We start from the raw sequence: 11034 nt of genomic DNA, 5'->3' as shown, positions 1-11034 counted from the left end.
CTCTGCCTCGCGCACTCCTTCCCCTCCGCGGGGGCGGGCGGGGGGCGGGGGCCAGGCCGCGGCGCATGCTGGGGCCCCGCGGCGGAAGGGTGGGGGCCGAGCTCTGCTTCCGGGCCGCGGCGGGCAGGCAGGGGGGCGGGCAGCGGGGCCGCCGCCGCCTCTCAGGTACGGCTGGGGGGGGGCGGGGGGAGCGGGGCCGGCGGCCTCCTCGGGCGGCGGGGGCGGGGCCGACCCGCGCCTGCCGAGCTCCGCGGGGCGCCGGCGCCTCGCCCGGCCCGGCCCCGCCTGTCGCGGGTCGGCCCCGCGGGCGGCCCGGCGGCAGCCCAGTCGCGCCTGTCTTGCAGGGAGAAGCCCCGGCGTGGCCCGCAGCGCCGTGCGATGGAGCCGGTTCGCGTCCGCGGGACCCGCAGCACCCTGCCGTGAGCCCGCCCCGGGGCCGAGGTGCCGGTGCCCGAGATGGCCGCTGATTCCGTAAGCACCCGCCCCCAGCGCACGCTCCCCGGCCCGCCGGGCGCCGCCGGGCCCGCTTGTCCTGGCGGCCTCCCGGAGGCCGACCCCGCGGTCAGCGCTTCCCCTTCCGACGCTGAGTTTAAAATGCGCGTTAAAGAGTGTTAAACGCAACCGTGTGGCTGTTGCGCTGAGACCGCCATTCGGGCGTTGTGTGTGTAACAAACCCGAGCAGTGAGTTCTTTAACGGGCTTCTTGGTGGCCTGAGCAAAATAAGCTCTTCGGATTCCGGTCTGTCACCGTGGTATTTGCTGCCTGGTCTAGTGCTGTGTCTTGTCAGAAGGCCAGTGGCAAAGCTGTAAGAATGGCAGAGGGGAGAACAGTCAAAGGGGCAGGGCTTTGCTCTTGAATCTGTTTCATTAGTAACCAGAGATTGCTAAAATATTATCTGTTTCTGAAAATGCTTGCTAAGACTGCTGTGATGAGCTCCCAGTTTAGATAGGTGGTGTGGTTGAACGCAGCCATTCACTCACCCTTCCCCCCCCCCCCCCCCCCTCAGGGATGGGGGAGAGAATCAGAAAAAAAATGAAAGCCTGTGCGTTGAGATAAAGACAGTTTATTAGGACAGAAAATAAAGGAAAATAATAATAATGATGATAGTAGTACTACTGCTAATAGTGCGTACACACAAGTGATGCACAGTGCAGTTGCTCACCACCCGCTGGCCGATGCCGAGCCTAACCCCGAGCAGCTGCCCCCTGACCTGGGCCAGCCCCCCTGTGTACTGTTCCGCATGACCCCAGATGGGTTGGAATACCCCTTCGGGCAGTTGGGGTCAGCTGTCCTGGGCCTGTCCCCTCCCAGCTCCTACTGCACCCCCAGCCTGCCCGCTGGCAGGACAGAGCGAGAAGCTGAGACGTCCTTGGCTTGGTGTAAGCACTGCTCTACAACAACTAATCCATCAGTGTGGTATCTACGTTATTCTCATCCTAAATCCCACACACAGCACCATACAAACTACTAGGAGGAAAATTAACTCTATCCGACCCAAAACCAAGACAATAGGCATTGAATAGACTTAATGCTTTGCCATTGTCCAGGAAAAGTTCACGGTTTTATCAGTGCAGGTTACTTTCAAGGATCATGAAAGTGAAGGTGTTCCTTTAAATGAGACTTTTCTTCTGATTTCACTTTTCTTCTGGGTTATTCACATGATAATGTTTTCTTCCTTTCTGCATAGTTTAATTTGTAACTTAGTGTCTGTTACTGAGTGCTTTTAGTTTTCAGTCCTGAAAATAGTACACCCGTGCTTAAAATACTCCCTAGTAACTGGCAGGCTGTCATTTATGTTAGGCTAAAACACAGTGTTATGGAATGAGGACCTAAGCTATTTCTGGGCTCCAAATGAAAAGCATCTCTCAACAAATAAAAAATGAGAGATCAGATTGCATGTGATGATTTCCAATTTAATAGATTTTAAAAAGGACGAGTGAATTGAAATGTTAATAATATAACATGGCTTCTTGTAGACAATCCCCATTTGGCAGAACAAACCACATGGCTCAACACGCAGCGTTGTCAGGAGGATTGGGTCAAACCTTCCTTTAAAACCCTGTCCCAGAGCAACCTTCGAGGTAAGTAGACTCATAGGGAATTTGGTGATTGCATGTAGGAGGCTGCCATTCTTGAGCAATTTTAGGTACTGTCATGAGCTGCAGTATTGTGAACCAAATGCGTCTGTAGACTAGTACTTAGAAAACCTTTTATGTAGCAGTGTATTTAATTTTTAAGAAGTTTCTATTTCTTTTTTGTAAATCCTGTGCTTGTAACTGATCATTGGCAAACATTGAGGAAAATACCTCCTAAAATAGTGTCTGTGCACAGAGTTAGAGAGATGATAACTAGAGGAGACAGAAGAATGTTGCTGAAACACTGCCTTGTTTTGTGACCTCTGGCAGCTGCAGGTAAAACAAGGTTAATATGGAAATGCTTGCATCACTGTTTAAGATCAAGGCCAGTGCTGGGATTTGTAATGGCAAAGTGATGCGCGTGGCCTTGGCAGTGTGTTAAGCCGTATCAGGTATCCATTTACTGCCTTGCAGTCCCAAGGAACACACACAGAAGCTAACACTGAAGCACTGCATTTCTGTAAGCTAAATGGTGTTTCTGTCACGCATCTGGCAGATGCATCTGCTGGCCTGACGAAGGGGAAAAAGTCTCTAATGGACAGTATAGCAAATCTGGGGCGGCTTCAGGAAACAGAGCCACTGTTAACTTACTGTAATTTTCTTCTTTTTAGGTTCTACCAAATGTTTCAGAGCTCTATTTAAATGATGTCCCTCCAGTCCCAACCTTGGCAGACATTGGGTGGATAGCAGCAGATGATGAAGAAACATATGCTAGGGTTAGGTTGGTTTCCTTTTTGTATCTGCTGATCTTTTCTTTTTTTTTTTCTTTTTTTTTTTTTTTAATAAGCTGGTTTATTTTGCCTAGCATAATCTAGTAATTGATCAAATGCTCTCAACTTACAGTCCTTTTGAGATCTGATACAATGCATTTTGAACGGTGTTTTTCCCAAGAGACAGGAAAAATAATTTGGACAAAGGACCTTGGGAGGAATTCACAGGAAGCGCTAAGGGCACTAAGAGCTGAGCCATGCCATGTTTTACTCACTGAAAGATCTGGGCAGAGTAACCCACTGACTTGTGTTATTTTCAGCCTAGAAAGTTGAAGAATTGAGTTCACAGAATCGCAGAACGGCTGAGTTTGGAATGGGCCTTTGTTGGTCGTCTGGTCCAACCTCCCTGCTCAAGCAGGGGCACCTAGAACAAGTTGCGCAGGACCATGTCCATTTGGCTTTTGAAGATCTGCAAGGAGGGAGACTCTACAACCTCTGTGGGCAGCTTATTCCGATGCTTTGTCACCTGCACAGAAAAAAAGTGCTTCCTGATGTTTAGACAGAACCTCTTTGTGTTCCAGTTTGTAGCTGTTGCCTCTTGTCCTGGCACTTGGCACCACCAAAAATTAGTCCCAGTTATTCTGGGACTGAAACATTCTGCCCCAGGAGTTTGGTTCTGGTCAATTGAACTTTTGTGCTCTAAGCAGGATGGTAATAATAGATATCTTGTGAAAGATACTTTTGAAATCAAAGGCAGAAATTAATGGGTAAGTGACATGTGCATCCAGCATGCTCCTCAGTATGGAGACAGTTAGTTAGTGGGTGGGAAGCGACTTGTAACTTTGTGAGCACACCCTGACTTTTGTCCCTGCATCCTTTCACCAATTCTTCTGTCATTTGGCCACGATTTCTTTGACTTTGTGTTCCTTGTAATGTGGAGAAGCAGCACATACAGCGGTGCAGCCCACCTAAACAACTGTGTGTAGAACGTAGTGGTGCAGAGGCTTAATTCATTGTGTTGAATTATTTTGCTGTCCTGAGGTGGAGGCAGAGAAATGACAAACATTTTCACTGGACTTTGTCAGTGACCAACATTTTTTTGTCCTGTAGAAGTGATACGCGCCCTCTGAAGCACAAATGGAAGCCGAGTCCCTTCACTGTTATACAGCGAAATGCTTCAGTCCCCAACCTGAGGAAGCAGGGAGAGAAGCTGCTCGCCTTGAAAAAACCTGGTTTACCAGCACTGAGTCGAACAACAGAGCTCCAGGATGAGCTGAGTCACCTTCGAAGTCAGATAGCTAAAATTGTTGCTGCAGAGTCAGGTAGGAATATGAGTTCCCTTGTTCTTTTTGAACAAGAAGGGCTGACTTAGAGAACCATGTTATTTCCTCCATACAGAACAGACTTGCTTGTTTTTATTTTAGCAGAATTGTCACTCTTGTTGGCAGGATGCCATCTTTGGTGCCAACTCAGTGCTGGTTCTTTGTCTAGGTGCTTGTATTTGTTTTGTTGCAGGAGTCCTGCTTGTCTTTAAGAAATACCAGGTGTTGCTTTGTGACTGCATTTGCTGCATTTGATCTGGAGGCTGTTTGATTTCAAACACCTTGTTTCATGAAAATATGTGGTGTATTCTCACTGTTCACTGCTCCAAGTTGGCCATTAGTGTGAGGGCTACATCTTGATTTGGGTAGGAGTGAGACGACAGTGCTTGTTTCTTTTGTAAACATGGTAGTGTCATATACGTAACAAATAAAGTACTTGGGGAAGAAGTTGTATTTAGATGCTATTAGATATTTCTTCTGATGATCCATTCACTGCCATGGGAAAATACTATTGTGAGGTAATACATGCGGAGTATACTGGTCTTCCTGTGTTTGTGTTTCCCGTCACATTCAGCTGTATAATAATACACTGGATCCTGTATGCCACATGCTTCCACTCTTAGAGCAGCATGGTTAAATGAAGCCACTGGAGGCAAGGGAGCTACATTGCCCTCAACTCTGCAGGGAATAATTGTAAAACAGGGCGTTGCTGATGTCTGCTTCAGAGAAGCTGCGTATTTCCTCTTCCCCCTTTACGTAAGATCACAGGGACAAAGCATTTGGAATAAAGAACAGGGCAAATTCTGTTTTACTCCCCCTATATTGTGAGAATAGTTCTTATTGACTTATTATCTTCTAAGTCAATAATGGGGAGGTACGGTTTAGGGCCTAGCTGTAGCTCAGTAATCTGAACTATTTAGCTGGCTAATTTTAGAAAGACTGATGTCAGAAAAGAAGTATTGTGCAATCTGCTTTATTTTATACTATTAGAGAAATCCCCTCACGGGCAATTTATCTGCAAGTATACTGTTGAGGCTAAGAACATTTTGGTTTTATTTCCCCCCCTTCTGTTTTATGTAATATATATCTAACTCATTTTCATTTCATAACACTTGGAATTTATATAGATGTTTTTATACTGATGACATTTAACAACAGGAGCAAATTAGTCTCATCCTTCCTTTGAAGCAGGTGAATGGTATTCTCATTTTACAAGTGGTGATGGAAAGCAAGTAAGGTCAAAAATGCCTGTAGTCACAGCAGAACGTCTAGTGTAAAGTGCAGGAGCTTTTGAACCAGTTCTGCATTCACACCAGTCATAATGGTATGGGGAGGAGGGAGCATGAAAGTAAATGAAAGCTGTTTTCGTAGTGGTGAAGAGCAAGAAGAGAAAAATTAAGACAATTTCGATCTACATTCTGACACAGGCTTCACCTGTGATCCTGAGCAGCAGCTAAATCTCTGTTCCTCCATTACTTGTCTGTAAAAATTGAAAAAGTAAACATTATCTGACTTCTTCAGGGACTGGGTGCAGTATTTGAACTGCAGGGGTGATACAGTGATGGGTACAATAGGGATAGAGATACATAAAATGAGTTGGTGGTATAAAAAGTACTGAAGAAGGTCTTGTGTTACCACATGGTGTTTTAGGAAGCAGAGTAACCATGGAGGGTAACACAGAGAATATGATGTGCTTTTTGTTCATTTTGAAAATAATATAGGGGAAGATATCTCATAATGCCTCTAGAATTATATTCTGTTGTTTTGGAGGAAAAAAAAAAAGGATATATAAGTTGGTGTTTGTTTATCTATTCACCTATATTTTCTCTTTCAGCTTCTCCTTCATTCACACCAGACGTATTATCTCCAGGAAGCTCAAATGCATCTTCTCCTTTACCTTGTTTTGGACCCTCTTTCCAATCTACAACTTCCTTTGTCATTAGTGATATCACAGAGGAGGAAGCAGAACTGGAAACTCCCGAGCTTCCATCAGTCTCCATGCTTTGTTCTGCAACCTCTGAGTGTTGTAAATCGGAACCAAAGGATCCTGATGAGGAAGATTCTGTGTCTCTTTCCAAGGCCAGCAGTTTTGCAGACATGATGGGCATTCTTAAAGACATCCATAGGATGAAGCAGAGCAAAGACTTGTAAGTGCTTCTTTTACTCTGATTTTATGTTCTCTTTCAAAGTTTGTCATCTTTTTTTGTCTGTCATATCACTGTAGACATTGGACATAGCATTTATCTTCTTGTTAGTGCTGCTGTATATTCATGATATGGGGGGAGAGGAATGGCTATTTGTACTAGAACTTGCTAATATTTATGCTTTTTGTTTTTTTTTTTTTTTTCCTTTATGATGGCTTATCTGCTTGGTTAGAAAGCAGTAGAGGGAAACTTAAACCGATTAGCACGATGTTTGGCTATTTCAACCTGTTCAACTGAAAAAAAAAAGAGTGTTTTGCCCAGCTGAAGACCAGAAGTATATGTACAAGCAGCTTTCAGAGCGAGGGCTGCACTCCTGTTCTCTGCTTGCAGTGGTTCCAGGTGCTGGTGCTTACGCTGTTTGAAGGCCCAAGTTGTCTCTGGTTGGGAAACTGCAGGTTTTTGTACAGGAATTAAACATGTGGAGTGTCTCATGTTCCTGACTTGCTCTGATTTGCATCAGGCCCAGCTCTGAGCATGGGCAGAGTATGTTTTCATTTGCCTCATTATGAGTTTACATGTATACACTGATCATGAGAACATACCTCAGGATGCTGATATGCTGACTGCTGCGTGGCTGAGGCAGGATTCTGCCCAGCTGAAAATGTAGCTTCTTTAATACATTAGCTGTACTGTCTTTATCTTATATGTGAAATTACAGTAATGAAATTCAGTTTCCAAATTCTTCAGTACCAAAGCTCTCTCCACCCATTATGCCGTGTCAGTAAGATTCCTGGCCAAAAACATGTTGCATGATGGTTGTTCACACCTTCTATGCCTAATTCAGTTTAAAAGAAATGTAATTCTCAGCATATTTTCAGCATAACTTGCACCATCCACGACTTTATCCAGTAGGACTTCACAGTGCCTTTGTGGAGGGCAGTTCCAGTGAGCTGATGGGTGCCCCATTTAGACTACAATATGCACAGATACGCACAGATACATTTCCTTTGACTAAGTTTCTGGCTGCTGTAGCAAGGCAGGGACTCAAACCCACCGTGGCATGAGGGGGAACTTGACCCCAACCTAGTCTCTGGATATTATCTCCCACACGTTTTTGCCACTAAGCCTGGAGGTCCTAAAAGGGAAAACTTCCTTTTATGCAGGCTCTGGATAGCAAAGTCCAAGCAGCTCAGGATGGTGATGTGACCTAGGGTCCCATCTAGTGTAGGATAACCCAACCGAAAGCCCCAGGACAAACGGACACAATGACCAGCGTTCTGTGCCGTAAGCCAATTTATTACTGCGTGACATTATCTTATATAGTGTCAAAGCGTCCCACCCAGGAACCCAGGACCCCTCCCACTGTGCTCGCAGGCACCCCAGACCCCTCCTTTCGTGCATGTAGGCACAACCCAGAATAATCCCACAATCTAGGGTGCCAAAACTGCTAGGGGATCCCATTGTTTTCCCAGCAGAGTGGGTCTCCCCAGGCATCTGGACTTCACTCAGTCAACTCTTATTTAATGCAGCAAGAATTTAGTAGTACCCGTATATCAGCTCGAGCTGGGTGCCTTCAAGGAGGGACCCCGCTCAAAAGTTTCCCTCGGTTCCTATACCTGTACAATCTTTGTTTCATCCACTACAGTCTAATTAGCTCTTGACACATACAGGTTACATTCCTTCAGATCGGCCGTTCTCTGTTGTGGAGCAGGATGGCTTCTGTTATCTCCCAGGGCAGGCTGTCATCTGTATACTTTTTGTTGTTCTAGCACCTCCTCTATTTGTAACAAAAGGTGATGATTAAGGCTGCAGAAAAAAAGCTTAAAGAATCTCACCAGAGGTGCGAACGATCAGCTTGGGCACTTCTATTTACTAATACACTGCATGTTTGTCTTCCATATAGAAACCGAACTTCAGTGAAGGAGGAAGACCCTGCTGTTCTTATAGCTGAAGTTTTGAGAAGAAAGTTTGCCCTAAAGGATGAAGATCTAACTATGAAAGAGAAATGATGTTACTGTTATGAAACTCTGTAAGCAAAAGTGTTAAGTTCCTAGATTTTTTTCACGCAGTAGCTGTCTTCCTAAGGATTGAACCTTTTGCCACTTTTATTTATTACAAATTTTCTGCACTGGACACTTAGAAAAGACCCTTCAGATTTGTTTTGTTATATATATATATATATATATATATATATATATAATTTTTTTTTAAGATGGAAGTCTGTTCCCCTCTGTATTTTGATGTTGATTTTTGCTAAGGATCTTCTAAAGAGTGCAGTGAGTGCTGCTACATTATATTCCTTCTGCTTACTCAAATTAAGTCACGTTAACTTAAAACTTTTTGTTGCAATATAACTAGTTACCATTTCCAGTATAAATCTATGTCACGCACCCAGTTCTTTCTGTTCTGAGTATGGTACAGAGCTACCGCAAATAAGCTAATTAATGCTTCCGGGTCCACAGCCTCATAAACACTGAAGAATCACAGTTGTAAAAGGTGTCTTCCCAGTAACGTTGTCTAATCTGATGGTAGGATGAAATTGAAGTCAATGATAAAACCAGTCGTGTCTAAGGGCTGTTGGCTGAATTTAGTATGTCCTTGGTATTTCTTAACTCACGTATTATCCGCACAGTTGCATGAGAAAACAGCCTTAATTTATTGCCAGTAAACTTAATGTTTCATTAAAGAGTTTGTATTCAAATAACGTATTTTATCTAGCACTCAAAAGGTATACTTATTGAACCACCAACGCTAAGAATGGAGCACCCACCAGAAGAACTAGCATCAGAGAAAAGGGAAGAAAGATATTGACATTGGTTATGAGTATAGTTCTCACTGACTGATAACGTTTCCTTCAGCTACACGTTCTCTGCAGTGTTCCTTATCGCTCTATTTAAAGTATGATTTTTCCTTTATGTAAACTGAAGCCTTAAAAAGAGAGTAGTTGTCCTTTATGTTATTAACATGTCCAAAACATGTCTGAAATGGTGCCTTGTATCCGGGGGATGGGAGATTTCAGCTGCTACAGATGAGGTGTTAGATGATAGTGCTGCAGATGAATGTTTCCAGATGCCAATGATTTTCTTAATCCACCAGTCCCTCAGGCCTTGAAAAATGAAATCATCATCCCTACTTTAGAAGTGAGAGAAGAGGCTTTTATTTCCTCTGAAAAGGAAATGAGTGAGTGAGACTAGAAATAGCATTTACATGTAAGATTTAATCAGTTTTATTTATAGGATATGCAGCTGCAGTTTAAAGAACAGCTCTTCCCCACTGAGATGCAAACCACAAGCTGATTATTCTCTCTGAACCAATAAGGATTGTTTGGATAAGGATTTGGTGGGAATTAGTATGCCTCCAGAGAAGATGGGACTATAACCACAAGTCCCTGTTCCTGGAATGTGCTCCATGTGCAAGCTGGATTTAAGAGACAGTATTGACTCAATTAACTTTTAGACTATGTCTTAACTCCAGTTTTACTTGTTGTACTGAAATTCTAGCCCAAAGGGAAAGTAAAGGTATCTAAAATGGCAACATTTTCAAAGTTAAAGCAGTGGTTAAGAAAAACTAGATGTACTCAACTTTTTTTAAGTCATGTGCTTTTTTTCTAACAAAGTAGCTTGTTTTGAAGTGTGATCAGGGTCTTCGATGGACTGTGTTCTCCGCTGCTTAGGACCCCTGGGGTTTTTGAGCAGCTAGTCCCTGCACTTCCAAACAGATAGAATATAAAATGCTACAGATCTAAAAGCAGAAAATTAAGTTGAATATGCTGTAAAAGCATAATATAGGAAGTACTACTGCTGTTAAGAGATATGGGGCAGAAAAAAAAACCTCACACCAGGTGTTGAATATATGCAGGGCGCTGCTGCGGGCACGGGTAGGATGGGGGGGGGGGACAAAATGGGGGGGGGCACCAAGAGGGGGGGGGGGGTCCATGGGGCTTGGGGGGACCCCAACGGGGGGGCGGAAGGGGGGGGGGGAACCAAAACGAGGGGGGAACCAAGTGTGCGGGGTGCGGTTTCCGGGGGGACACATTTGCAGGGCGCACCGGGGGAACCAAAATGAGGGGGGAACCAAGTTAGCGGGGTGCGGTTGCCGGGGGGATGCATTTGCGGGGCGCACCGGGGGGGAACCAAAATGAGGGGGGAACCAAGTTTGTGGGGTGCGGTTGCCGGGGAGATGCATTTGCGGGGGGCACCGGGGGGGGGAACCAAAATGAGGGGGGAACCAAGTGTGCGCGGTGCGGTTGCCGGGGGGACGCATTTTCGGAAAGGACCGGGGGGAACCAAAATGAGAGGGGAACCAAGTGTGCGCGGTGCGGTTGCCGGGGGGACGCATTTTCGGGGAGGACCGGGGGGAAACAAAAAGAGGGGGGAACCAAGTGTGCGGGGTTTTGTTTCCGGGGGGACCCATTTGTGGGGCGCACCGGGGGGGGAACCAAAATGAGTTGGGGGGGGAACCAAAATGAGAATGGGGGTCCATGGGGTTAGGGTTAGGGTTAGGGTTAGATCCGTTAGGGTTAGGGGGTTAGGGTTGGGGTTTGGGGGTTAGGGTTGGGGGTTTAGGGTTGGGGGTTAGGGGGTTGGGGGATTAGGGGGTTTGGGGGTTGGGGTTGGGTACTTGGGGGGTTAGGGTTAGAGTGTTAGGGTTAGATCTGTTAGGGTTGGGGGGTCGGGGTTTAGGGTTGGGGGTTTAGGGTTGGGGGTTAGGGGGTTGGGGGGTT

General features: G+C 45.5%; 1 protein-coding gene across 1 annotated transcript; it reads left to right on the top strand.

The window, feature by feature from the left end:
* The first annotated feature begins 17 nt into the window (after nt 1–17).
* MTFR1L (mitochondrial fission regulator 1 like) lies at nt 18–9251 on the top strand. Its single transcript, XM_027448660.3, has 7 exons — nt 18–165; nt 345–471; nt 1977–2081; nt 2747–2856; nt 3956–4167; nt 6002–6314; nt 8215–9251. The coding sequence occupies exons 2-7, from the start codon at nt 457–459 to the stop codon at nt 8318–8320; spliced, it is 861 nt and encodes a 286-aa protein (XP_027304461.1). The 5' UTR covers nt 18–165; nt 345–456; the 3' UTR covers nt 8321–9251.
* The last annotated feature ends 1783 nt before the right edge of the window (nt 9252–11034 follow it).

Source organism: Anas platyrhynchos, chromosome 24 (genome assembly GCF_047663525.1).
Source record: "Anas platyrhynchos isolate ZD024472 breed Pekin duck chromosome 24, IASCAAS_PekinDuck_T2T, whole genome shotgun sequence".
Classification (NCBI taxonomy): Eukaryota; Metazoa; Chordata; class Aves; order Anseriformes; family Anatidae; genus Anas; species Anas platyrhynchos.
Note: the sequence above shows the minus strand (reverse complement) of the source record. Positions and strands in the feature narration are given on the sequence as shown.